The sequence below is a fragment of the Genypterus blacodes genome, unplaced genomic scaffold (assembly GCF_046128005.1).
Source record: "Genypterus blacodes isolate CSIRO-AG114 ecotype Tasmania unplaced genomic scaffold, CSIRO-AGI_Gbla_v1 ptg000258l_1, whole genome shotgun sequence".
NCBI classification, from domain to species: domain Eukaryota; kingdom Metazoa; phylum Chordata; class Actinopteri; order Ophidiiformes; family Ophidiidae; genus Genypterus; species Genypterus blacodes.
Genome location: NW_027467051.1, coordinates 166,338 through 194,316, shown reverse-complemented (window position 1 = coordinate 194,316; position 27,979 = coordinate 166,338). Strand labels below are relative to the sequence as shown.

Here is a 27,979-nt window from a genome sequence, read left to right as displayed (position 1 = left end):
GACCGGAAATGACACTTCCCCTTCCCCTCACGGTGCGCTTCCTGCACCTTGTCGCGCAGGTAGACCGACAGACAGACAAACAGTCAGTCAGACAGACAGATTTGGTGAGTGAACCTGTTGGCACTTTACGGCGCGGTGACCATTGTGGAGGAAGACGGCGGGTCGAGACTCAACATGTTGCCCGTGTGGCGCTGAGCGAAGCGGGCGACGTTGATCCTGGAGTTGTCCGGTGGTCGAACCGTGACCGCTGCGTGTTGTGAGTAATGTTGAAAAGTCGTCAGTCGAGTTCTCTAATGGAGGAAAGTGAAGCCCGGTGACGAGTCGCCATGAAAGCAGAAATCATTCCAGACTGAAATCGCTTTAAAAGTGCACGAAAAGTTAAAATAACAATTACGTCACTGCTTTATCTTGGAAGTTATGTTTCTTAATTTCCTCCTTTTTATTATAAAGTGTGATTACTGCAAACAGGACGCTGCGAAACGAAACCGTCACGACACGGAAGGACACACTTCGATTAGTTATCTGTCAAATGTAACTTGGTTTGTTTATGAATGAATGTATTTGTACAGGAAAACACGAATATTTACAATTTTCGCATTTATATCGTGATTTCCTTCCACCTAAACCTCTCCCCCGGTCTCAGATGTGTCTTTGTAGCGCGTCTCATCAATCAGCAGCTCACATTGCACCTCTAAAACTGAGGGAAAAGATCCTACCATGTGGTTAATTGGACTTATTCAGAAGTTTAACTCATCTAGTTATCAGCATTTGCCCGCAAATAAGCAGAACATTACATTCCAGCAGTTGGGAGTCATGTTGTGTTTGTCCTTCCCTCAGAGTGGCCCAGTGTAAACACAGCAGGCCGAGTTTGCATGCGGCTGTTTGCTTGTGTTGCTTGTGTCCGAATTAGATCCTCTGGAAACTTAAACATAAATGTTTCTGTCCCTTTCTAATCCGTGTCACTGCAGCGTTTAACCTTGAGATCAATCCTAACGCTGTGCAGGCCTCTATACACTCTGTTTAATGTCTGAATGTTGATATGACTTTATTGCTGACACATCATTAAAAGAACCAGTTTGGTGACTTTGCCTGCCACCTGGAGATACGAGTTTCATTTCAGTTTAAGATGACAAGTGATCAGCTGATCAGGAGCGAAGCCTCCAGCCTGTCTGTCTGTCAGACTGGATTCATCCTCCCTCAGTGTGTCCGCTGACGTCTGACCGTGACATTTACATTTCAAATGACTCCCGTCTTCTGGTTTTTGCAGACGTTGGCAGCAGTCAGCCATGTCTGCCGGCAGCACAGGGAGTCAGAGACGCAGCACGGGGCACGGCGGCGGCTCCAGGCACGGGCCGAGCCGCAGCGGCAGCCAGAGGTCGTCCTATGAGGAGCGCTGTGTGGACCCGGTGGAGGACACGACCTTCAGCCAGGAGGCCAAGCCCGTCCACAGAGCTCAACCAAAAGATCCCAACGGGAAGGAGTCTGAAACCATCGGCTTCATCCCCGGCTCGGCCGACCCCGCACCTGGGACTCAAATCTGCAACCCCTGCGCCCCTCCGAGTAGCTGCCGCAGCTTTGTGTGCAGCGTCCTGACCTGCGGCCTGTACCGGGTCTGCCAGCGCTCCGGCTTCGCTCCCTGTCTGGCGCCTGTTGAGAGCTCGCCAGATGAACCGGAGAAGGTGAGCCTGCGAGCCGTGAAGACGGGAGATGAGGCGGAAGAGGACGAAGGAGACTGGCTGGAGGACGTCTGCATCGCCGGAGTCAAAGTGGAAGTGGAAAGACAGTCTCTGGATCTGGACACCAAAGTTCCATCGTACGCCGTTCCATCGTACGCCGTTCCAACGTACGCCGTTCCATCGTACGCCGTTCCATCGTACGCAGTCTCACCTGGAGGCCAGACGCTGCCCAGCCACGTGTCCTTCCACGAGTCTATGGTGCTTGATGACTGGGAGGGCTGTGATGAAAATGTGGACTCTCTGATAACTAAGAAGCTGCTGGAGCTCTACTCTGAGTACCAGATAGAAGAGTTGGCCCGCTGCACCTCGGACTCTGTGTTCCTGAAGAAGAGCAAGGCCATCAACCAGCTCATCAACTCGCTGGCTGAGGAGCACAAGCTGGACGAGCAGGAGGCCGAGTGCAGGCTGGTGCGCGGCATCATCCGCATCAGCACCCGCAAGAGCTCCAAGAAACGGCCCCCCGTCACCAAGACGGAGAGGACAGAGAGGACCGAGAGGACAGAGAGGACCGAGAGGACCGAGAGGACGCTGTCGGACAGCGGGAACGACACCATGAGGGACAGCGGCTCCTTCTCATACAGCAACAACAGTACGTCTGAACTCTAATCTGCCTGAGTGAGAACATCCAGCTCCTTTCTGTCTGTTTACATCACTGCTGTGTCTCTCTTCTCCCTCCAGATGACTACAAATCCAAACCAAACATCCAAATATCAGAGCTGACCTCGTCTGACATGTGTGCCAGGGAGCTGTGGAGGAACAATGGAGGTAGGACCTGTGAAGTGAGGCCACACTGTCGCACTGCAGCGTCTTCATTTAAGCTTTAATAAAGAATGAATCCAGACTGAAGGTGCAGGAGGACAGAGCGACAGTCTGCTTATTAAATATGAAGAGGCTGCATGGATTTTATGTTTCCTCTGTGTCCCCAGCGTCTCTTCCCACGGTGTGATTGTCTTCCTCCTCCTGCAGGTCCCACCTCCAGCGCTCTGACGGCCTTCTCGCCCTCTCACACAGAGACCGACTCCTCAGGTGTCCCGTCCAGTCGCACGTACGTGAGAACATGATTCCTCGCTCAGCTCTGTCCATTTATGCTTGAATTTCCCCGAGCCGAGGGCACGAGGTCACGAGGTCACACACACGGGAACATCAGCTCGCACAGGGGCGTCTGGGCCGGCGCTGTGGAGGAGAACGGGACGCATCAGACAGGAACTCAGGGCCGTATTTATGCTTGATTCATACTTTTTGAAGGATTCCCTAGAAGAGATCAGCTGTAGCCTGGTGATGATGTCATGATCAGAGCTGATCACCAAACCTGTCTCTGGTTTCTTCTACTTCTACTTCTTCTTCCCTTCAGAAGTCGTTCACTCAGTGGTTCTGATTCTGTCAAACCCAGCTCCAGCCTGTCTCTGTGTGTTCCAGCTTTAATGATGTCATTGAAGTTTAAAGGCCATCTCACACTCTTTATTTCCTGTATATATCTGAGTGATTTCTGTCACTGAAGGATCTTTTATTCTACATTTTCCAATCTTGACCCCATAATTTAATCTGAATGATGATGAAGAAGAAGATGAATTTCTCTTAAATGCGTTTTAATATGAAGAAAGGCAGAGTAAGGAATCTGTTGATACACCTGTAATGATGTCATTGTTTGGAAGTGTGTGTTGTGTTCCTGTTAGTGTGTGAGGTTCCAGGAAGCGTTTGGAATTCTTAGTTTATTTAAAATGTGAGGAAAGGATGTAGTTTGTGTCCAATATGGAATGTGACCATGTAAAGCAGGTTATTGTTTATGTGATGAAGGTAATATGAAGCAGGTTTGTTTAACTTTAGGCCTTAATGCAGCTCGTGGCCGTTTGCGGCTCAGCTCTGAGTTCAGGGAGACGCTGGACGCTGCAATGTGAGAGCAGTGACAGAGACTCATAGAGGAAATGTTGTTCTGGTTGTGTTTGCTCCTGGGTCCTGATGGGAATTCTGCCAGCTGACTGTGAGGAAGTGGCTCAGCTCTGTTCTTCCCTCCTTATCAGCACGGGCACATGGATGCTGTGTTGTGTTGCTCATGGACGCCTTTGTAACCACACACAGGCAGCTGATACGTCTGTGTACGATCAGGCCCCGGACACTTCTTCTTCTTTTTCTTCTTCTTCTTCCTCAAGTTTGTCAGGAATTTGTCAGCTTCATCATGGCTGTTAAAGTGAAATGGTGTGTAACTGGTTCTTCTGGTTGGGACTTGAGAAATGGAAAGCGCTGCTTGTTGTTATTGTTATTAACTGTTTAGGAAGAGATGAGTGTTTGTGTCTCTGATAGGTAATGTGAAATATCTTAATGCGTGCGTCTTTAACAACACAGGTTCGCGTTCACATTCTATATTTTCCAACAGCATCATTTGCCCTGCAGGTCCACTTTTGTCTTTCATTCCATTGTAGCTTACATTTTGAGTTTATGTGCATTTGGCCTTTTTCCTCAGAGCGTTTTCATCTCTTTACAGGCACAAATGAAGCAAAAACCCGGTTATTATCTGTCTGTTGTTGGCCATATGTGTGTTTATACTGTATATGCTCTACGGCCACATGAGGGAGGCAAAGTTTGAGACAGTGTGAGGTCTGACTCGTCCTCACTGTCCGTCCCCTCACCTGTCTCATGATATGACACACATGAAGCTTCCACAGGCTTGTTGATATTGTTGCTACACTCAGTGGTCAAATAATTCTCCAAACTCTAATAAAACTCTATCAAACATGGAAAGGACTTGTGGTTGTTTATATAAGTAGCTTTATTACATAGATTCACTGTACAAAATTCCATAAAAAGTCTTCAGAGTCTCTATCACTTTGATCTGTAGTCTTGGATGAAGAGCATCTCTGTCAGTAAGTGTGACAGATCTGTGCTGCCCATGGCCGGCGTGAAGAAGAGCTGTGTGACCAGGCTCTGACTGACAGTCTGAGCGGAGGAAGCTGCTAGAAGGAGCCGACTGAAGCGAGTGGAGTCGTGCGGGTGCAGCAGTCGGGTGACTTCCTGCAGAGCTCGCTGAGCTTCCAGCTGGAGTCCTTCCACCAACAACAGAGCTCTCAGGTGTGCGACAGCTGCAGGACAGGTGACACTTCAGATTAGGCTCATATTCCAGCGTAGCATCTTTATAGCAACAAAGCTGTGTGTGTGTGTGTGTGTGTGTGCTTTACCTAGGTTAAACAGCAGAGCACCCTATAGGTACGCATATTCCTTTGGACTCAGATCCAAATTCCAGAGATGATGTAAGCAAGTTTTCGGTCTGTAAACCCTAGCGAGTGTTGGCTGTGCCGTCTTCAGGCCCGAGTGTCTCTGTCCCAGCAGGATCTGTCTCAGGATGCTTGAATATCGCATATCTGTCACTTCAAATGTTATCTTTTCTTGAGCGAGCCCCAAAACAAAGACTGGAACCCAGCAGTCTCTCAGTAACAGAGCCTGATCTCCAGGTGGAAGCTGACTAAAGGACGGTAGACTCCTCATGAAGCAGATGGTTCTGAGCAGCACGTTGGAGGCGACTTGGCCGGTGATCTTAGGGTTCTTCAGGCAAACGGCCCTCCTCTGCTGGCAGTGACAGCTGTGCACTGCTGCATGATGGTTGTGTTTGTTTTGGAGGTAGCTCCGGTCCCCACAGCTCAGTATGTTGTAGAGGATAGTCTGAGGATGTTCTGAGCAGCTACAGTGGTTCTTCTCGTCTGAAGGAAACATGCTGGATGAAGAATCCTGTGAGAGAGAGACAGACGGTAAAGCAGGTGTGCCAGGATCCAAACTGGATGAAGACTGTAAATGAGTTTCTACACCCAACAAGCTCAGGGCCTATCTATACAGAATGTCACCTGCTCATGATGAGCCAGCCTTGACCCCTCCCTCCCTCCAGCCTGACCCTGGAACTGCCCCTGCAGACTGAAATGGTTTGGTCCACGTAGAGGCGATAAGGCTCGTTAAACTTAGCAGCTGCACAGGGCAGAGAAATACAGAAGCCAGCGGGGTGAATGACATTTATCATGTTTGCCTCAGTCATTAACTCAGTCTGTGCCAGTGTATCAAGGACTGGAGGGGTCAACACACAGGCTGCCTCCTGACCTGTGCCCCACTTACACCTGGGACCTGCAGGAAAAGCCTCAAAATGATGGACCGGGGCCAAGGATCAGAACGCTGAGCATTTGTTTCAATAATGGTAACTGATACAAATTTGTAGCATCTGTGTCTAAGTACAGATTTGAGCAAACATGAAGTAAAACAGATCAAGACAGAAGCAGGAGAGCTCAAAGAGGCCAAACCACAGAACTCTGCCTGACACAGTAACCACTTTGTCAGGTCATTTATGCTCCTGCAGATAAGTTATCTAGGATACACACACAGAGCTGGGCACTTTCATTTCATTCATACAGTGTATCACTTTTCACTAACTGTAACAAGAGAGGATCAAAGATTGTCCTTCAGATATTATTCATGAAACTGCTGTAATGTTAACATTTAGTTGCAATTTTCTAAATAGATTAAATAGAGGGTCAAGGATGCTTCATCTCTTTCTCTCGTGCTTTGGTGCTGTTTTAGTGTTTGTGATGTGGGGAAAGATTGAGGATAAACATCCACCAGCTACGGAAAATGAGAAGTTAAACACACACAAGAGAGAAGGAATCAGATACTGCATTCAAACTACAGTATTTATACATGAGTGTTTCTGAATCTGAATCTGAATCGTTTTTTATTGCAAAGTAGGTTTTCACTTACAAGGAATCTGCTTTGGTGTTTGATGCAGTAACGATATTTCGAGAAAAATAAATATGAATATTAAGAGACAAATAGATATCTATATTACGAGAAAAAGAAATCAGTTATTTTACAGTACTATATATAATAAAAATAAAGAGCTTATCAAGTTAATATGGAAGGAGGAGTATGCATATAACTATGTATTTATTGTCATTCCATATATATTTCCTATATTCATTAATTAACTCCATATTTATTGTTAGATAGCATTACATGATATATATGTGTCAATTAGTAATTATCAACCGGTTTGTGTTGTTTTTAATGGTGTTTCTATGATATTTTGAATCCTTTTTCTTCTCTAGTCTAGAAGATTCTCCCGTTTCCAAGGCGCCATAGCCCCGCCTTCTTTTCATTTTATTGGTTGTACTTTATGTCACTCAAAACAAACGCCACCAACCAAAGGAAACGACGGATGTGGGCGTAGTGTGTTTCCAGGAAGTGGCCAGCGTGACTGAACTAAACTGCTCTCACGTTGTTGCTAACGCGGACCGTTAGCTTCTGTCCTCCGCGGCCGACAGCTTCTTTAACGTTTACTTGACGTTGACTCCAAAATGGGCAATGATGAAGAGAAGTATGACGGGATGTTGCTCGGCATGGCGCAGCAGCACGAAGGAGGAGTGCAGGAGGTAATTCATTGTGATGCTAACACGCCTTAGCGTCCGTGCTAACGCCGAAGCTAATGCAGTTAGCCTAGCCAGCCGGAGTGCATGTGTGGATTTTAGAAACAGCTAATTATTGAGACCTCTGATGATGTAAAATAGTTATCGACGTTATTAAAGGTGTAATTGAGAATGGAACGTGTGTATGTCCTGACGCGTGACGCCTTTACTTCGTGTTCTCAGCGGTTTGTTGTTGTTAGTTCACCAAATGAAGAGAAGATTTTTAAACTATAACAGTCTAAGAACAATAATCACAACAATATCTACGAGAACTACACGAGGAACTTGGGTGCAGTGTGCTGTTGTCATGATAATAAAGCATTAAGCCTCGTGTTCTTTCAGCATCTCGTTACAGCCACAGTACTCCTATAAAATATAAACAATAAGAGTCTTAAACTTTCATTTTCTTTTCTTCCTTCAGTTAGTAAACACATTCTTCAGCTTCCTCCGACGTAAAACTGACTTCTTCACTGGAGGCGATGAAGGAGCTCCAGAGAAGGTGAGCCATGTTTCTCTCACAGGCTTCAGTCACTAAACTAAACCTTCATCAATAACCTGACCCTCCTCTTCGTCTCAGCTGGTGATGGACATCGTGGCCCAACACAGCAAGATGGCGCTGAAGGTCCGTAAAGAGAGGCAGGCCAGGCAGGAGAAGGAGAAGAAAGAGAAGGCAGAGAAAGCCGCCAAGCTGGAGGAGGAGAGGAACAAGAAGAAGAAGAAGGAAGAGGACGGCCCCCGAATCCAGGAGCTGACTGATGAAGAGGCAGAGAAGCTTCAGTCAGAGCTGGACATGGTGAGTCAGACGCAGACGCTCTTGAGATCTCTGAAGCATGATGTTGTAACTGTTTCATGACTGCGATGTGTTTGTGCCTCTGTTTGCTTCAGAAGAAAGAAGTAGAGGAAGAGAAGAAGGAGAAGAACATGACAACGAAGGAGGAGAAGTCGTCTGAGCAGTCAGAGAAAGAGAAGGGGGTGAGTGTGTGTGTGTGTGTGGAGGAGTGAAACATGAGGGTGATGTCAGCCGCGTTTCATGTCTGAGGGATGATTGACGCCTCTGTTTCCTTCAGTCTGAGTCAGAAGGAGAAGAAGACGAGAAAGACAAAGACAAACTGAAGCCCAATGCAGGAAATGGAGCCGACCTGCCCGCCTACAAGTGGACGCAGAGCCTCTCTGAGCTCGACGTGAGTTTGTTTCCTTATTTGTAGCTTTGGCGTGTTTCTGCCTCCCTGACATTCCCGTAACGTTCCCATCCCCCCACAGCTGGTCGTGCCTTTCGACGTGAAGTTCCGCATCAAGAGCCGAGACGTGGTGGTGGACATCCAGCGACGCACCCTGAAGGTGGGGCTGAAGGGCCACGCCCCCATCATCCAGGGCGAGATGTACAGCGAGGTGAAGGTGGAGGAGAGCAACTGGCTCATCGACGACGGGAAGGTCGTCACCGTCCATCTGGAGAAGGTAGGGAGCGGCGACAGGAAGTGAAGCTTGTGCATGTGGTTGATGAAGGAAACGCAGAGCTAATCTGGTTCTGTTTTTTCTTCACCCTCAGATTAATAAGATGGAGTGGTGGAGTCGGATCGTCACCACAGATCCTGAGATCAACACCAAGAAAGTCTGTCCAGAGAACTCTAAGGTAAAGGAAGGAGGCGGGACTTAGAGAGACGGCGCTCGTGTTTCATCAACTTCTTTAAAATGGACTACTGGAAACCTGTCCTCCATCTTGTTCTCTTTGCTTCATCTTCGCTGTGTGTGTGTGTGTGGCTGAGCAGCTCTCAGACTTGGATGGAGAGACGCGCGGCATGGTGGAGAAGATGATGTACGACCAGAGGCAGAAGTCCATGGGTCTGCCCACGTCTGAAGAGCAGAAGAAGCAGGACATCCTCAAAAAGTAAGTCCCTCCCCCTCGGGTTCTAGACCTCCTTGTTCTGGTCCCTGGGTTCTGTCTCTGTCAGTCGGGTCTTTAAGGAAAGCAGCTGGTTCAGTTTTATAAGAGCGGTACATCAGAGAGTTGTTGTAGCGTTTCTCTGCGATGCGTTCAGGAACAAATCCAGTGAGGGAATTATCTGTGTCAAGCACGTTTGTGTTCATGGTGTGATTAAGCTCCAGCAGCGATCTAAAACATTGTGTCGTGTTTAAACTGGCAGTTTGATGAAGAAACTTGATCCTCCTTGATACTTTGCAAGCCGGAGTTTATATTTAAACACTGTTGCCATGGCTACATGTGTTAAAATGTGGTGTGGCGTCATGTTTCTGGGAAGGGCGATCTCTCATCACCTCACTCTCCTCAGTCGGACCTTAAAGCCTTCAGTTAATGTGGAGTCCAGCTTCCTCTCCTTGTTAAACTCGCCTATAAAGGTCTTGTATAGTTTTGTTAGAGTTAAACGATGCCTGTAAGGGGCCAGCAGTCTGTCTGTCCGTCTGTCTGTCAGTCAGTCAGTCACAGCTGAGGTCCCTCTGTCCCCTCACACCTGCTGATCTGATGTATGATGCGTTTAAGCACTGTCATGATGTCACAATGACATCATTCCCCCTCTGTGTCTGCAGGTTCATGGCTCAGCACCCAGAGATGGACTTCTCCAAAGCCAAATTCAGCTGAGAGATGATGACATCACCCTCAGACCTAGAGTCCACATCCATTTTGCCTGTGCTTCAGATCAAACACCATCAGAATCATCACACACACGCACACACGCACACACACACAATCTGATCCTCTCTGCGTCTCTCTTGTTCCGCAGACATTCAGGTCTCTGTTGTTTCCATTTCCCTCTCTCCTCACCCTGATCCCTGTAGTTCCCATCTCTCTGCATGTATTCTGAATATTTAAGGAAATGTCTGGATTTTTTTAAATAAAAAAAACTTAAAAAATTAAACCTTGTGATCTGATTGGTGGAAAACAAATCCTCTCAACCCCACACACATGAGCAGCAGAGTGTGAGGGTGAGTGTGAGGTCAGTGAATGTAGAGGTGAGGGTCAGACGAGCTGCCAGTCACTGAACTGAGGGATGTGATGTTTGGGAACATGATGTCATTACGCAGGGTGATTGTGTAATATGACCTCATTCTCTACGGCGTGTTGATTAAAACCTTATTTCAGACAAGGAGCTCAAATGTCAAACATGGTGCAAAACTTAAGCATGACGTAGTTTAATGTTATTAGTATAAAAGTTTAGCTCTTATGACTGAAATCTGATCTTTACGTAACTCAACGTGTTTCTAGCAAAAAGAATCAAATGTCTTTTCAGTTTTAGCCACAAGGGGGCAGTGTTCCACTTACTGTGTAGAAGCTGGGTGCGGTTTTCCACGGTGAAGTGTGTGTGTTGTTGGCGAACAATTAACACTCACACACTATATTATATCTTCCTATATTTAGACGGCCAAGTGAAGGTGTGTGTGCTGCAGACTGCTGAGGTTCTTAAATACGTCATAATTTAAATTCTTTGCTGTTAAAAAAAACAGGAAACGAACTCTGAAATCAAAACAAACTAATTTTTCTTTTCTTTAGCACTCTTGATTGTGACTCATGTGACCCGGTGATGCTGCTCTCTTTACTGTGTTTAGTTGTGTTTTGTGGTTCTTCCTGTTGTGTTGTTGAGTTTTGTTGTTATGGCCTCATTGCAAATTAAACCTTGCTCTTTCTAAAATCTTGGACAAAGGTTTTCTCTTTGTTTTAGATTTCTTACTTGGGTGGCAAAGATGAGAGGTCATAGGTCATTCTTCAAAATTGTGAACAAATTTGATGGACGTGTGCACTCGTTACTTGTTGCTGTGCTCTGTACCTCTGAAGTGGAGATGCTGGGGATTGAACCCAGTTAAAGCAAAGATGAGCTACAGTGTGTGGCTGCATAGAGTGGAGTCAGTGTCAGGAGTCAGTGCTCCACTCTACAGGGCTGATCGGGACAATGATAGGAGAGTGATGAGACACCAACAGGCCCACTTTGGTCCGATCCAGTTCATATCAAACACTGTGTTAGGGTCAGAACCTGAGTACTCTGTCCTCTGCAGAGCTGTGATGTCCCCTGGGTAATACACTGATTCTGCTACAAGCGTGAGGCTAATCAGCTGCTACACCGTTTCTCACTCCGACCACACTGGATATCATGCATCTCTGCTAAATGTCCCTTCAGTGAGGAGCAGTTTGCTTACAAGCCTTCATCAGCCGGTGTGAGCGTCTGCAGCTCTCTGGCCTGCAGTGTCAGGATGGTGAGAGTCTGTCGCCGTCACTGTGGCGGCTGTAGGCGACATGCATTAGCTTATGCTGCCCAGCGACTCCACCTCGTGTGTGAAATAGCTCACAGAGTTCAAAAACGCCGCTCGGACGTCTGTGTCGTCTGGTTTGGTATATAGACTTTCTGATTTCAGCTCTTTGAAGCTGAGGAGGATTTAAGAGCCACAGCTGATTTTACATTTGTTCTCATTTTGATATTATTACATTTAGCCATTGATATCAATTGCTATTTAAATACAATTAAGTCTGTAGATATGGGTGTATAGATATATATATATACAGTTTATATCTTACATAGATACTGTATGCATTTCTCTGCATTTGTGTTATTTATGTAACTAATAGAAAACAATCATGGAGCTTCTCTTGACTGTAAGAACAGAATCAGAGAGTTTATTAGCTTTACTACTTCCTGCTGCTTTCCATATTTGTCTCATTTAAACATGGACAGGATCATAAAATGTAACCTATGATAATTATATCAACGTGTGCCTGTTTCAGTCTCATTCTGCTGTTTATGTGAGACAGAAAGTGATTAACCGTCTTCACTATGATGAATGTTTTATGCGTGTAAACATGAGAGTTGAAGGATTCTGGAACAATTTGTTCCTGCAAGCTGCCTGGAAACTCACATTTGTAATATTATGACATCATCAACCACAGAGTATGTGGTCGGTCGTTGCTCCTCACCTTGTTTGTCCTCAGACAGTTTATCAGAGCAGCGTTTTAAGAACATTTGTCCATAGTTTGTTGGTGATGTGTGCTGCGGTGGAGCCACAGGCCTGATGGGAGGAGCGGGGTGGGGAGGAGCAGGGTGGGGAGGGAGGAGCAGGGTGGGGAGGAGCGGGGTGGGGCGGCTGGGTGACTGTGCGGCTCTGAGGGCAGGGAAGAGGCAGTCTGCTCAGCTGAGAGCAATGTCTCACCCAGGTACCAGAATTTCTTCATTAACGAAGACACACAGACATCAGAGGGCCGAGGTTGGGGCTTCTGGGCGGACGAGGGGGCGGTCTGCAAACACACAGCCCTGACTTGCTGTTCCAGACTTGACGACTTGTTTTTTGGCAGAGCACCCCCCCCCCCCCCCCCTTGTAAATCACCCACAAGGCATTGCTCACTGTGACTCACCGTCATGGGCCCGGTGTTTGCAGAGGCCGCTCCGTCCTTCTCTCTTCCTCCGTCGGGCTGGGGAAGCATTTTCCTGGAAGCGGAGGGAGACGTGAGGGGACGGGCAAAGACGGGCCCGGGGCGCCGTGTTCCCCTCAGCTGCCAGATTGAGATATAAGAGCTATATGAGCCCTTTACAGTGTTATTGTGGCGTCTGATTGGATGAGATGACCGCAGTCACTGCAGATCAACCAGTCCATCAGAACAGTTCATCAGTTTGATAATACTTCCTGTCGTGTTGACAGATGTGCTTGTGTTGAACTAAATCTGCAGTAAAAGAGAAACTAATCATGGAAACCAAACACAGGCCCTCTGCAACCTCAGCTGCATCTGTTGTTTGAGCACTCAGCGTCTTTAGTGTCTCATCTCCACACCTGGGTGATGAGCACACTCTGTAATGCGTATTTGGAACCCACACACACTCACACACACACACACTTCCAGGGGAGGAGAGGAGAGGAGGCCAGTGTGCAAAGTCATATTGTCACTTACTGAAGGCCAACAGAGGCTGCAGGTTTGGGTGTGCAGAGCAGATCAGCGTCATGGAGGACAAAGACTTCAGTCACTTTAGGGTCCTCACGTCCACACACACACACACACACACACACACACACACACACACACACATGTACACACTGGTGGGGCAGAGGTGGTCCCGGCCCAGCAGGACCTGTTTACAGCTACAGACTGAGCAAAGACCACCAGCAAACATCCTCCATACTGAGACTGGAAACTGCTCATAAAGACACACACACACACACACACACACACACACTTTGCTTTCAACCCATCTTGAAACTTTATACTGTTTGTTAGCAGGCTTTAGTCCCTGGTCTGTATCAGGTAGAGATGATAGAGATTCATTTGTTTATATTCATTATGCATTGGTTTCAAAGGAATATGTTACATATCTGCATACAAACATGTCATTCTGACCTTTTATGTAGATTTAAGATTACATCATCTTTACATCCTCTTCTATACTTTGATCCTCTCCATCTTCAGCCTCTTCCTCTCCGTTCTGTCACACACCATCCGTATCTGTCATACATACACTGATTGATGTTACGTCTCTGACCTTTGACCTTCTACCGGTCGCTTGCAATTGTTGTGCTCGTGTGTAAATTTAAGCAAAATACTGTTGTTGTGAGATATGAGTAGTTTATTTCCTTTGATGATTTATGAAGTCATGTAAAGAGACTTAATACAGAAAAATGTTCCTGTATTTTGGAAATTCTGATCTCCAACATCTAGAGAGAAGTTTTAGAAGGCCAAGTGGAGTAAAATTGCAAAAATGAGTGTAGATTTAAAGATTTAATGCCTTAAAGATCATATCCTCATTAGTGTCACTGTATACAAAACAAATCATAAATAGAATCTGTAGACAAAAAGTGTTATTTGTATAAATCTGCGTGAGTAAAATTGTCTTTTCCCTGTTTGTCATGAGATTGAACAAAGACTTCTCCTGTATTTTCTGGCCTCATTTTGCAGAAGCAGTAAAGGTTTAAAGGTTTGGATGAGTGAACCTTTGCTCCTGTCAGCCGCCCTGCCAGCTGCAGGTCACATTGCTCCTTCATTACTGTTTGCCTGTGGCCCTGTGACCCTCCAGCCTTCATTTACACCTTGGTGAGGACCAGTCCATCACTGCTCTGGGCCTGACACGCACACACACACACACACACACACACACACATCACACCACTGACATCATGAATACGCAGCCAGGCCTCTGCTCTGAGGGCCAAGCAGGGAATGCATCTGACTCAAGCAGTTATTTTCTACCCGATCTTCATTTTCTCTCCTGTCTCTCACAGACTTTGCTGCATGGAGACACACGCAGAATAAATTCATGCCATGAAGCTAAAAAGGAGGTTAAACTCCTACTTTGTGGTGGATTTGTGTTTCCCCCGGCCCTGTGTGCGATGTGATCTCTGCTCTGGCCTCAGACTCTTAGCTGGAGGCCTTCTCCCCTCTTAATTCTATCCCAGGGGAGAGCGTTTTGGGTCCATATACGTTTGAATTTCACAACATGGAGATCTGAACTTGTTAGCCGTATGTCGCACCATAACGCAGATTGTAACAAAGGGGTGCCAGTGATGGAAAAGACCCCAGTGGATTCCTTAAACTGGACACTTCTCCATCACCTCCTCGTTTCAATTGCATGTCAGAAAAGCCACATTCACTTAGCGAAGGTGTGCGGAGCCTGTTATTTAAGGAAACACACTCCTGCACGCTCGGCCAGGAGCAGGTGGAGGTTTGGGGCACGAGGGCGAAGTGGGAGTCTCACCCACAGCCCACATCTGGGGGCTTCACTGTCAGACTGAGGGAAATGTGACTTCAGACTGTCTGCAGCGTAGAAAATACGGCAGAAGAATTCAATTCTCTTCAAATTGTAAAAAAACATTTTAAAACACACCTTTCCTCAAAATCTTAGAAAAGTCTTAAAAGATTATTTTTTATATTTTCTGTAATATTATATTTTTTTCTGACATATTGTTAGAAACATCTCTCTTAACTGAAATGTCACAAAAACATCAAAATCTCTGACGCCTGGATTCATTTTAAACAAATGTAGCACGTTTGTTGAATTACTTCACTATCTTTAACACTTTAAAAATAGATCCTTAATATAGTGGAAAGAACTATTTTTCACTATCATTGTCAGAAAGAAATTAGATAGGTAGAAAGCTTTGATATTCAGTTTACTTTTGAAAAAGCTCTGACCTCTGTTTGCTTCCAGCTCAGCGTTACACTTTGGATTGTTCTGCGTTCCGTTTTGGGTTTGGAATGTTTGGTCTTTTCATTTCTGGACTGACATGTTTGCTTTAAATGGCCGAGATTTCATTTTGTTTTAATTAATTTACAAAGTTAAACAGTAATGTGTGTATTGTGGTGATCCCTCTCCTTCTGTCACCTCAGATTATAAATGAACACCAGACTGTGTTTTGTGCTGATGACATCATTCATCATCTTTATAAATGATTGAGAGAAGTGAAACATAATTTGAGAAAAACAGACATTTTTAATTTATTATTAAATGACATAAATAAAACTCACAGTGAGTTCAGATACAAATAGATAGATAGGTATGTACATGTGTTGTTGCTGAGGGGAGGAAGGCACTTTGTCTCTCAGTCCCATCATGGAAGGCACACATTTGTATTGCAATCAAAAAGGCACATTTATAAGGCAGAACAACGGCGTTAATTTACTCTATATACACACATATACATATTTATGTTAGGAGAACAGAGGCTTTCATCTTATATAATATCAAAAACACTGTGATTGGTCAGAATATGGCTGTGGTGGAAATGTGTAGAGGTGGGCGGAGCTAAGAGCAAAATTCAACAAAATATTTGACTGCATCTGAGCTTCTGATTGTCTTTAGCATTTCATCTTTACACATCAACTCTACATTGTATGGGTTTTTAATTACAGCAGTCTGGAATGATGGGCTAAGATCGTTCACACACACACACAGGAACCAGACAGGAACCTTGAGTCTCGTGACATCTCCGTCTCCTCAGTCACCTCCGGGATTTCAATTCATGTCTTTGTCCTCCAGCCTTTGTGGAAGACTACCAGGAGGAAGAGCAGGAGGAGGAAGAGGAGGAGGAGGAGGAAGGGACCTCGTCTGAGGATCAGTAGCTCTGAGCCACAGGTGCCCAGGATGCGGTCAGCCTGGCGATGGAGCTCTCAAACTGGGCCTCCCCGACCCCCACTTCAGTCAGGCTGGGGTCATACATGGAGGAAGGCGAGGACACGGGCAGCGAGGAGGTCAGGCCCGTGTAGGAGGAGCCCCTCAGGAACTGGGAGGTCAGACCCCCGGCGATGGAGCCTGAGGCCGAGCCTGAAGGAGTGAGGGTCGTCCCGGCTACGGACCATAGGCTGGGATACTGACTGATGACGGGGGAGACAACACACAATCAGACTTCAGAACATAAAACCCTGATGAAACTAAGAACTGCCTGATTTAAGACTGGGTGCATAAAGATGGTGACCTCCTACTCAACCTCATCCTCTCTGTCCACAAGAGAAGACTTTGAGTTCTGCGCCATCGAACCGCCGTAATGACAGGAAACCAGGAGGCCACCATGTTTGACACAATCCCACTCTCTCTGCCTTCAGAGTACAGACGGACTCACCTGGAGTTAGACGTGGAGTTGGTGGAGTGGGACAGAGTGCCCATGCCTGTGGAGTTGGGGATCTGGAGAGCAGACCAGCTGTCATGAGTGGACAGAGTCCCTGAGCTGTTGTCCATGTAGTTATCTGGAAATACAACAAGGGTTACTAACGAACCAAACACACGTCTTTGGCCCTGATGATGGGATGTGCAGGAGGTCTGAGGGTCTCACTTGTGCTGGGGGTGCGGTGCGGATAGTGGCTGGGGTACGGAGCGGCCCTGTGGCTCCTCAGGCTGGAGTAACGCTCGCAGTAGGAGCCGGAGGAGTGACCGGCCGTCCCACTGAACTGAGGGGGGCTGCTGCTGGGGCAGATGGGACTCTGGCCCGGGAGGAACCAACCGCCAACTGTGGGGAAGAGGGAGAACTGTTAAAACATATTCTTGTGGGCCATGAACAGGAAGAGCCTCATCTTGTCTCTGATCTCGGCTGCTGACATCATTCCTAAATGAGTGAGACTCACGCTGAGAGTATCCAGACTGTTGGCTTTCAGCGCTGTGATCGGGGATTTCCTTATGGTCACTTCTGCAAACAAACGCCATCACCGTTAGACGCCACAATATAACATCAGTATCTCTGTATAAATGTTATTATTGTTACAGCTCTAAGGTGATCCTCATACCTTTCTTTGGCATCCAGGAAGGCTTTGGCGAAGGGATTGTGCTTTATCTTCAGAGCAGTGATCTGTGAGGAGGACAGAGCTGTTAGTGTCTCAGCCTGAAGTCTGTGTGTGTGTGTGTGTGTATGTGTGTGTGTGTGTGAGTGTGTGTGTGTCTGAATGAAAGATGGAGGGGTTTCGTGCGGTAAGCTGACCTCTTCGTTCTGGTAAGCGGTGACGGCGATGAACTGTGTTTCGGGGAAGGATTGACTGCTGATCATCTTCTGGATCCCTCCGACCTTCACAATGTGAATCCTGGGCTCATATTTGTGCAGAGAGTTCAGCATGATCTGTAAGAAACCAATCACATGTGAGGTTCATATCTATAATACTGTTTTCTTTATTTATATTCAATAAATAAATGTTAAAGTCATGAAATTCGTTCACTGACAACAGTGAACGAATTGCGTTCACTGACAACAGTCAGTGAACGCAACATTGACGTCAATTGTGATAATCAAACTTCCGGCCTCCTCACCTGGCCGCCGCCGTTCAGTTTGTTGGACAGTTTGACTTTGCTGAAGGAAACCGGCGCTTTCATCCAATGCGCGCCGAAGTTAGGCGAGTCCGGGTGGATGTAGACGCAGCTGGGGCTCTGCGGCTCCGGTTTGCCGCCGGGCACCCACTCCCCGTTCACGTACTTCCACCGGTTGTTGTCTGCGGCCACGAAGTCCAACAGCACCGAGTACATGGCGTTCGGGTCCAGTCCAGACACGCTGGCCCTCAGAACCGGAAACATCCTCCTGAACGCAACAAGAGCAGAAGAGATTTGGAGTTAATTTGGGGAATTTAAACACAGAATTCCACTTTTGACTTCTTTGGGCAGAGGTATTAATTTCCCAGCACCTGTCAGTCATCCGGTAAGAACACAACATTTATCTACAAACGAATTCAACCCCACAAATGTGTTTTAGAAGCCCCCGTGCGTAAATGGAGCTTCAGGCCCGTGCGCAAAGGTCGCCAACGCGGCCTTTGAACGCCTCTTCAGCTCTGTGTTCTGTACCTACCGTCCTGTTTTGGTGACAATCATCTCGTTGGTTAACTCTTTGAACTTGTTCCACAGGTCTGCGTCCTCCAGTGTCAGTTTAATATCCCTCTCCGAGGCGTCTCCCTTCTCGCTGCCCTTCTGGAACTCGCTCTCCACGGCGCTCAGGAGATGCTCCAGGCGCTGGTCGGGGTTGGAAGAAGTCATATTTCCAAAAAAAACAAGTGTAAGAGGACACAATCCCTTTTCCCCAGACGCAAACGAAGGACTGGCTGACGTTGAGACAGAGATAAGGCCCGAGTGCTACAAGCTTCCAAACCCTCAGACCTGATCCTTTAAGGGCCCTCAGGGACCTCATGGGGATACGGGGGCGTGGTTTGTGCGCACACACCTCGCCTCTTTGACCGGGTCTTCAGGCTCCGCCCCGAGAACTTGGCTGGATTAGTGTCCACAATTTAGCAGAGCCACTTCAGAATGATTATTGTAAAAAGTATAATTAAGTCTTTTGGGTGCCGTTTGGATTAAGGGAACCTGTAAGTCAACGGTTCTTATAGGGGTCAAAGAATGGTTTAATACGCAGCAGAGGGGCGTCACTGATCCAGTTTAGGGAGATTTCCAGTTGCAGTTTGATAACTAAACTGTATTAGAGTCCGTAGCTTCAGATTCAAACGTTCAAAGCTGCGCAATCAAACAAAAGAAGGGAAGCAAAGGAAGAGAGCCGTGCCTTTGAACTCAGTTGTATATTTGCAAGTTGTACTAATCTTTTGTTGTCTCAAATCCACATGGGAGAGGGCCGGTGTTTACTGAGCACGGGCCATTAGGACAGACTCTGTGTTCCTGTTGTGCTGAAGTGTGGACGGCCCACAAGTGATGCCCAGATTTGCATAATGGGCCTACACGTCTCCCTCACAGACTCTGACGTTAAATATTTCCGCCGGTGGGAAGCTGAGTGCTCTGACTTTTTTTCCGCGTCGACGCACGACAATCGATATGCAAAAAGCTCCAGCATCTGATATGATCAAGCAGCAGAACGTGGAGCAGCAACCTGTAGCTGAGCAGTTACGATTCAGAGCCGTGAATGATTAGTTTGAGGTCATGGAGCTCAGTCATCATGTGGGATCAGTACCTGTGCTCTTTCTCATATTAAGAGTTCTTGTGTTTGCTTCATCTGGGGTCGTTTCCTTAACATGAATGTCAAATAAACGTGAATGGAATAAGATCTGCTAAAAGCTTAAACTTGGATCTTTGTTTACACTGAGGAGTCTATTTACTCTCAGTGCTAATCTACTCTTTCCTGCTTAAACGCTCTCCTAGGATGAGGCGACAGGATTTGATGGTTAAATTGTCCTCATTGATCCTGACTGACTGCTCTGTGTTTTAGATCTGAGCCCTCTGTTTTATTTTTTCCTGCTTCTGATTCCTCCGTCTGTGATGTACTTGGAATTGAGTGAGGGCTTTGGAGCGTGACTCCACTTTACTACGCCACTTCCTCCACTTCTACAGACGCCGTAAATGTAAAGGGGTTCTCTCACACCTTTCCATCCCGTATCATTCAGCCGCCTCTTCCTTTTCCCCTTGTTTTTTTATTTTGAAGCCTGAGAGAAAGAGACAGAGTGTTAAAGTAGCTGCATACAGGACAAACCCCCAACAAACAGGCCTGGGCTCTGCTCCTAACCACCCTACGCATGCACACACACACACACACACACACACACACACACACACACACACACACACACACACACACACAGTCCAATGGAAGTTGGCTCATAACTCTGAACTGATTTTATTTCAATAACTATTTCTCCTTGTTCAGTCACGGATGAGTCGTCTGTGACTGCGGCAACTGAATCCGACTCCAGGCTGGATTTCAGGTGTGTGTTGCGGTTGAAAGGCCCAGACACACACAATCTTCAGTTGACTGCCTGACAGGTGAAGCCAAACCTGAGGAGCAAAGCAGAGCGGCTCAGTCGCACACAGTGAGCGAACGTCTGCTCTGAAATATAAAGTTTGCTTGAAAACCCACCTGAGGTTTCCCACTGTTTACCCCCCCCGAGTACAAACACACACGTACACACACACACACGTACACACTGCCGGGCGGCAAGGTGAGGGTTAACTGATTGGGCCGTTGCTCTGGCATCAGCACACACACACCTAGGTGGGAAATATTGCAGAGGCCTGGTGCTTCACAAAGGGACAGTTATAACGATGCATATTTTCCAGAGAGCTTCGCTGGCCTAAATAAGTAAACACAGGGAGGCGGATGAGTCAGGCCTGGGAAGAAAAAACAGACACACACACACACACACACACACACACACACACACAAAGGGTTTGACAGCTCATTTTTTCATGACTTATGACACATGATGGTTACAGGACAAAACAACACAGTAACTCAACACTGGAGCTCTAATTTCATCCTACAGTATCTTACAGATCAGTGCTGCTATATTTACTGTATAAATACATACAGTATATATGTATATAAACTGTATATCTTATCTACCTTATTTATACAGTTTACATTAGAGATATATAGATGAGATCAGTGTGAAGGCGTTCATATGGGAAATATCTTTACCTTGTTTGGATTCAGAAATGAATAGCAAACCTGACGTTTCCTCTTTTAATTCTTGAGGGATTTTCTGCTGATGGGTATAATTTTACTTTTACTTCCTATTTTCCTTTTACTATGCGTTTCAATCGTTTTTATTTTTTTACTTATTTTTATTAGTAAGTTCATAAATATACTAATACTAATAAGCACTTTCTATTTCTCTGCTTATTAGTATTAGTATATTTATGAACTTACTAAGTTTGTTGTTACATACTTAAACCAATCTGAAGAAATTATTTTTATTTAATTTTATTCAATTTTATTTTATTTTATTTTATTTTATTTTATTTTATTTTATTTTAATTGTATGGTTGAGATGAGTCCTTTTCCTCCTCTGCCTCTTTATTCTCACTGCTCTTCACACACATTATCAGATCAGTCAGGGCTTTATAACCTACTGTATAATCTGAATCTAAAAAATGTAATGGAAGTCTTAATATAATTTAATGTTCTTCTGTGTTTATAGCTAATAAACACATTCACTCTCACTCACTGTGTTTTAATGTTTCTCTATCACCGCAACACTGCGTGCATTTAAAGACAGTCAAACCCTCCCCACACACACACACACACACACACACACACACACACACACACACACACACACACACACACACACACACACACACACACACACACACAGCCTTCCCAGATGTGGATTGAGCCTTGAGCTTCGTCTGTCACTTTTGCGTTTCCACTTCAAGTTCAGGAAATCTAAACTTTCCTCTTCTAATCACCCGTCCCTTTGAAAGGGATAAAAAGAATTAGCGGGGACAGTAATTGCCCCCCCTCGGCCCCCCCGGCCTCATCTGGGTGCCCTAGAGTGGACCCTGGGACCTTTGGCATGCTAATGATAGGAGGCTCAGGGGCTTTGACACTCGCGGCTGCAGAAGGAGCTCAGCTGAGGAGAGCAGAGGAGACAATTTGTTACATCGGCTTATAAAAGGAAAAACCTGCTGCTGTGACTGAAGAGCACAACAAACATCAGTACGACCGCATACACAACCCTTTATAAAGTAGTTTAATTAGTGCTTTCCACAGTTAATATGTGATTGTATTGTCACATAGATGTGCAGAGACATGATCTGCTTCCTCCTCTTTAAACAGAGAAAATGTATTAGTTGTTAGGTTTATGGTATATTTGTATATTTATATGCCTTTTTAACTCTTTGATCTGTTATTTTAATGTCTTCATGTCTTTGTAAATCACTTTTAAATTGCCTTTGTGTCTGAATGCTGCTATAGGAATAAACTGGCCTTGCCTAGACTCATATTCACATTCATTTACTGCTTCCAAGACACGTAAATACATTTAGCAGTGGAAGCAGCAGATCCAGAACGTCACACTCACTCTACATACGGTGCAGAACATTACGTGGGATACCAACCAGGAGGGGTTAAGTGGGAGGAGATCAGAGTGATTTTCAGATGGAGTTGTGTAGGTGCGTCTCAGAGGTGGTGGGTGGGTTCAGATCTGATCTTCCTCAGCCTGGCCGGTGTGCGTTTGGGATTGAAGTGCAGCAGAGAGAAGGAAATCACAAGCAAACACCAAAGGGAAAGAGTGTTTTCTCTTAAATATATAAAATTAAAGCACCAATATCCGTTTGGAAATGCAGATGTATATAGTCATAGTAGAATGAAATGAATGTGAGAGTTTATAATTCTGTGTGAAGGATTCTGATATAACTGGTTTGCATGAACTTAAGATCAGTAAAGTCTCACTATGTTTTTAATCTGTTTACCAGGGAAAATGTGAGCAAATGCATGAGAGAGTCCTTCAGCAACATCATAATATTGCCTTTGAATGAATGTTCAGGAACAGAAGCACATGACCTCAGAGACGCAAATGCCAATCAATCTGAATTTAACATTTCAATCATTAAATATTTAAGTGAGATTTGCTTAAAATATTCCACACGAAACATTGAAAGTTATTAGATTCTCCATTTAAAGGGACTAATAATATTCTTTAATGGAATTTTGAATCTTGAATTTTGTGCCACAGTAACATTACAGTTTACATGTATGATACTTTGGGAACTCTGACTTTAAATATCCACCGTATAATAAATGTAAGCTTTGTCTTAACTTTGCTCAGATATTGCTTCATATTTCTGTTATATTACATCAAATCCACAGAAACAGAGGAAAGTGTCTCTTCTTAGTGATTTCCCAGCTCAGTATTCTGCTGATGTCTTCAGTCTGTGCTCATTTCTTTCTTACAGGTTTGTTTTTGCCCATTTCCTTTTTTTCTCCACTGAGATTGGTCTTGCTGATGTAAATATGAGCAGCTGAGGTCAGCAGACACCAGTGTGTGAGAAAACACAGTTAAATCTCCTCACTCCAGCCTCCAGCTGTGTGCACACGCACCCACACACACACACGCACACACACACGTATTAGCAGCAGGCCCTGTGGAGTGAGATCACACTTGGGCCTATCTCAGTCTGACGTGAAGAAGGATCCAGCCCGAGCTGTGCTGGGAAGCCGTGAGAGACATTTGCAAATATTAGCAGATATTAATCACAGCTTTGGGACGGATCATCAGAACCGAGCCGGCTGTCTGCCTGGGGAGACTCTTTATAACCTCCTCTGTCCCGCTGTAGGCTGGGATGTTCTCTGTGCTGTGGCTGAGCCGGTGAGTGGGAGGGGGGGTGGTGGAGTGGGCAAGGGTGGGGGGGGGGAGATCAAAAGGAGCCAGGCCAGTTTCCACTGACAAACAGTAAGTGTTAAAGACAGAGGATTAATGATAGGTGCAGCCAGGAACATTATTTACCCACAGTCAGTGAACGTGTGACTTCAGAGCAGCTCTCTCATCACCCTCTTCCTCCAGCAGCACTTCCTCTCTCTATAAATGCACAATTAAAATGAGATGTTCACACAGCCTGGTGTCACCTTCAGATGCGTGGGCACCCTTAGCACCCGCATGTATGCAGATCAGAGCAATAACAGCAGTGACAGCAGCGGAGATGAGCCGCAGAGAGAAACAAGGAGAGAGAGAAAACATTAACATCTAACACATTTAAAAGTGATGAACTCAGAGGTTTGACTTTCTAACTTGTGTATCCTGAACCTCACTTGTCTGTGATGTTTACTGATCACAACGCACATGAAGGTGCATTGTTTTTTGCAGGTAAAGAGAAAATCTACTGAATTAATTTGGGTGAAATTGTGTGTAAAGGTAGAGGGAAGAATGCATCACAGTTTGGATCATATTTAAAACAATTACTGTTTTATTTCCTGTTTGTGACCAGCTGCTTTGAGTTGATTGTTGAGGATGATCTTCAGGGGCTGAACCACTGATTCAAAACGTAGATTGTCTAGATTTCTATCCTTGTCAGCGTAAAGAAGACGTCATTTGATGCAAAGACGTTCCCCATTCTCGCGCAGGTTGTAAGGTAGCACTCATTTCCTGCTTCTACCGGAAGGAAGTGCTGCATCATTGTCTGCAGGCCCCCGGCAGGCTGCTGTGCCTCTCCTCGTGTCCACGGGGCCCTCAGAGGCAGCCAGCGTCTGCCTGGAGAGTCTGGAGACCAGGCAGGACTCAGAGGAGGAGGAAAGAGAGGGAGGGGGGCGGGGGGGGTCCTGCTGCACCGTAAACTGTATGGGGGTAAACAAAGGGGGCCGGGCTGCTTTTACTGCCTTCCCACGCCAGCTGACTGAAGAGTGTTACCTGGAATATGCCGATCGGCCCCCTCCACCGGCACACAGCCAATGTGAGGGCAGGCACAGGGACCCAGGTGTACAAACAGCAAACAGTGGGGACACATCAAAGGATCTCATTAAAAGACAATAGACCCCCACCCCCACCCCCACCCACAGCCCTCCCTGCTCCACTTCACCCCTCTGGTTCAGGTAGACTGCCCCCTTCTGTTCAGCGTGCTGGCCTGTGAGGACGATCACAGCTCAGGTGCTGCAGACAACACCCAGGTTTAATGTGACCTGATATGTCCGCGTGTAATCTCATGTTACCGACACTCTGCTGCTGTGTTTTAGGGTTTATTAAGGTTAAAGGCCTGCACCTGTCTGATCTCTGAGAGGCTAACGACTCTCTTATGTTGTCGGTTGGTGCAAATATTCTGTTTTCTCATTTGAATAAAGTCAAAGATTGTGACTGAGGTTACATGAAGCTGACCTCCCAGCTGAGCCTGAGTGTGTGAGCTGTGTGTTCCTGCCAGCTGGCGGTGCTGAGACCTTTATTAGTATGGATTTCCCTCTACAAACTATGCTGCTATTCCTTTATGATATAAAGTATGAATATGGATCCTTCAACAGGCTAAACTATAAAGGTGGAAAAAGTTGAGGTGAGGTCGCTTATAAAGTGACAGTCAGAGCCTCCGACACACACACACACACACACACACACACACACAGAAGCATCTCTGCATGAGTCAGAAGATGTAAACCGGAGGAAGACGTCATCAGAAGTGAGTGTAAAGCTGCACCCTAAAGGCCGTGCAGCCTGGGAAAAGGCTGCTGTGGACTCCACAGACAGCGGCAGCCTCCAGCTTTGATGGCGAGGCCTCTTTGTAGTTGGCCTGGAGATGGCTTGTTAGTCAGTAAAAGTGAGGGCTAAATGGCTCCCTAACAGGAAGCAGTTTACACGGTGACGCTCAACCTGCCTGTGGCCCTCTATTGTCCCGGGCCCCATGTCCCACTTCATTACCATTTCCATAAGAAAGGAACAGTAATTGCCCCTTTTCTTCTGCTGCCCCTTCATCTTGGAGCGTCTCTTTTTCTTCAGCCCCCCCCCCCCTCCTCCTCCTCCTCTTCATCCCTCTCCCTCTCTCTGTATCGCGCCGCTCTTTCATACAGAATTCACATTCTCTCATACATAACATACACTGTCTACACTTCATATGGACATGTGTTCAACCATTCTCTTCTTGTTACGTGTGACTCCACCCCCTTCCTGTTGATCAGCATTTACTAAAGTATGTTGGAATCATTAGAATAAAGGCTGAATTAAATACTCTGTATAAATATTTAATGATAGTCAGAATTACCAAAACAACTCCCTGGAGCAGTTTGCTTGTATGGAGGAGCCTAAGCCCCCGCTGACCTTTGACCTCACGTGAGAGAGGGGGCGTGTCTGTCTGTGCATCAGTCATGATCACGAACCACAGACCACACACTCATTATACTCATAATTCATAATTTTTTTCTTTTTCTTAATAATTTTAGGTTTTTTTTACTATACAGCTATTTGGAATATAAATGTTTTAAATATCAATATATTTATGAGAAATGTGAGGAAGATTTGGACTTAAACACTGAGCTTGTCAAAGTGGCAGAATAGAGAGAAGAATGGGTCCCAAAACCTAAATATTAAATATATCAGTACGATGAATGCATGGAGGAACATATTGCTGTTTATTTAGAGAAAATGCCATCACATCATTGTAATTGTTTGTGTATCAGAGTTGTGTTATTGTTGTTATTATGACTGAAGTGAAGACGAGGGTGCAGTCGGTGAGTAATTCAAGCAGAAATCCAAGTAAAACATATGTAGGGCATCAAGAACAGAAATACCTGTATATCAAAGGATGCAATCAGCAGAGCCATGCCCCCAAACACACACACACACACACGCACACACACACACACACACACTGCCTCACTTTGAACCTCGGAGGTGACAAGAGATAAATGCAGCGACAAAGCAGGATGAATCTATGCGGAGAGAACGATCAGCAGCTTCTCTGTGTCAGTAATCCCATCAGGAGCTGTGTGGATACATGCAAACAACACAAGTCAAACACACTCTCCCACCCACGCTCGGTGGGAAACCTGCTTCCCACTGTCTCCTCTCCACTGCAGATACACTCCTTAGCCGCCATGAAGATTCAGGCCCACACGTTTTCATACAAACAGCCTGGAAATCATGAACGCTGTGTTTGTAAGAGGAATAGTTTGTTATGTTTGAAAGCTTCCCTCTGCTGGGTGATGTTCTGTATTATGTCCTCCTCTGTGCTGCCACGCTGGCCTCCTCTCTGGCTCCTCAGCTTCCTGAGGCCTTGGGAAGGCTGGAGGTGGTGCTCCTGGGGGCCAGCGGACCCCCTTGGTGAGTTGAACTATTTTAATCATGGCCCCATGTGGACCCTGACAAAAGAGCCAGGTCGGAATCACCGTCTGCTCTTTTGTTGCCGGGGTAGCCAGCGAGGCTGGGACAGGACTGGAGGCTCGGCCGCTGCTCCTATCACCACAGCAGGCCTCCTGTTTATTTGCTTTGGAGATTGTTTTATCCCAGGTGACAGTAAAGGTAGCAGATTCCCGGGATGATATATTGCACTCACCAGCTGAGTAACCGCTGTCACCGGTGTCATCTAACGTGTTGATATGCAGTGAGCAGCATACGGTTCAGATTTACATACGTGTGGTTAGACCTGCATGTCTGCGGTGATTGCTTCATAACGTGACCTCCACTGCAGCTGTGTGGAGTCTGTGCGTGTGTGTGTGTGTGTGTGTGTGTGTGTGCCTGTGTGGGTTTCTGCAGCTGCTCCATGTAGGGCGAGTGGGAAACTCTAAATTCCCAGTGCATGCAGCTGATTGATCCACCCAGGGTGTGTTTGCTCCTCAGCCAATGACTGCTGAGCTCCACTCTGTCCCTCAGAGACCTTACACACTTTACACAGGCATGGAAGCTGGATTGATTGCCTCCACAAGGGAAGTTATGTTTACACCTGTGCTGGTTTGGATGCAGTATTAGTCTGAAAGTGATGAACCTCAACAAAGAAGGGGGTGAAAGAGAACTACTATAGAACCTAGAACATTCTGGAGAGGATCCAGATTCAAGGGCAGGGCCAGAAATGATTGTAATTAATTTGTAACATTTTGAATATTTTTGATGAATTCCTTTATAAGAAATCCACCAATCTCAATGACATAACAAGCATATTTAACCCATTGATTTGATTGACGAGAACATATTATTCATATTCACTTATATTAAATATATCTTTATATTTAAAA

The 27,979-nt window shown here is 45.9% G+C and overlaps 3 protein-coding genes and 1 pseudogene across 6 annotated transcripts; 2 read left to right on the top strand and 2 right to left on the bottom strand.

Moving 5' to 3' along the window:
* Positions 1-36: 36 nt before the first annotated feature.
* Positions 37-4,464, top strand: kdf1b (keratinocyte differentiation factor 1b). Of its 3 annotated transcripts, none has more exons than XM_076171552.1 (4): positions 37-256; positions 1,268-2,325; positions 2,415-2,501; positions 2,748-4,464. In XM_076171552.1, the coding sequence occupies exons 2-4, from the start codon at positions 1,287-1,289 to the stop codon at positions 2,795-2,797; spliced, it is 1,176 nt and encodes a 391-aa protein (XP_076027667.1). In that variant the 5' UTR covers positions 37-256; positions 1,268-1,286; the 3' UTR covers positions 2,798-4,464. The 3 variants fall into 3 exon arrangements, with proteins under 3 accessions (XP_076027667.1, XP_076027666.1, XP_076027669.1); XM_076171551.1 differs by having other exon boundaries at positions 2,703-4,464; XM_076171554.1 differs by having other exon boundaries at positions 2,663-4,464.
* A 56-nt stretch (positions 4,465-4,520) lies between these two features.
* Positions 4,521-5,488, bottom strand: LOC143016969 (nuclear receptor subfamily 0 group B member 2-like; annotated as a pseudogene).
* Positions 5,489-6,926: 1,438 nt separating this feature from the next.
* nudc (nudC nuclear distribution protein) lies at positions 6,927-10,038 on the top strand. Of its 2 annotated transcripts, none has more exons than XM_076171588.1 (9): positions 6,927-7,135; positions 7,590-7,667; positions 7,746-7,961; positions 8,057-8,140; positions 8,236-8,349; positions 8,429-8,623; positions 8,715-8,798; positions 8,935-9,053; positions 9,710-10,038. In XM_076171588.1, the coding sequence occupies exons 1-9, from the start codon at positions 7,061-7,063 to the stop codon at positions 9,759-9,761; spliced, it is 1,017 nt and encodes a 338-aa protein (XP_076027703.1). In that variant the 5' UTR covers positions 6,927-7,060; the 3' UTR covers positions 9,762-10,038. The 2 variants fall into 2 exon arrangements, with proteins under 2 accessions (XP_076027703.1, XP_076027702.1); XM_076171587.1 differs by having other exon boundaries at positions 6,929-7,135; positions 8,054-8,140.
* A 6,163-nt stretch (positions 10,039-16,201) lies between these two features.
* On the bottom strand, positions 16,202-18,591 carry tbxta (T-box transcription factor Ta). The gene is made up of 8 exons (XM_076171586.1): positions 18,407-18,591; positions 17,878-18,142; positions 17,555-17,689; positions 17,364-17,425; positions 17,205-17,266; positions 16,916-17,089; positions 16,706-16,829; positions 16,202-16,460 (listed from the first exon to the last, which is right to left on the bottom strand). The coding sequence occupies exons 1-8, from the start codon at positions 18,589-18,591 to the stop codon at positions 16,202-16,204; spliced, it is 1,266 nt and encodes a 421-aa protein (XP_076027701.1).
* Between the last annotated feature and the right edge of the window lie 9,388 nt (positions 18,592-27,979).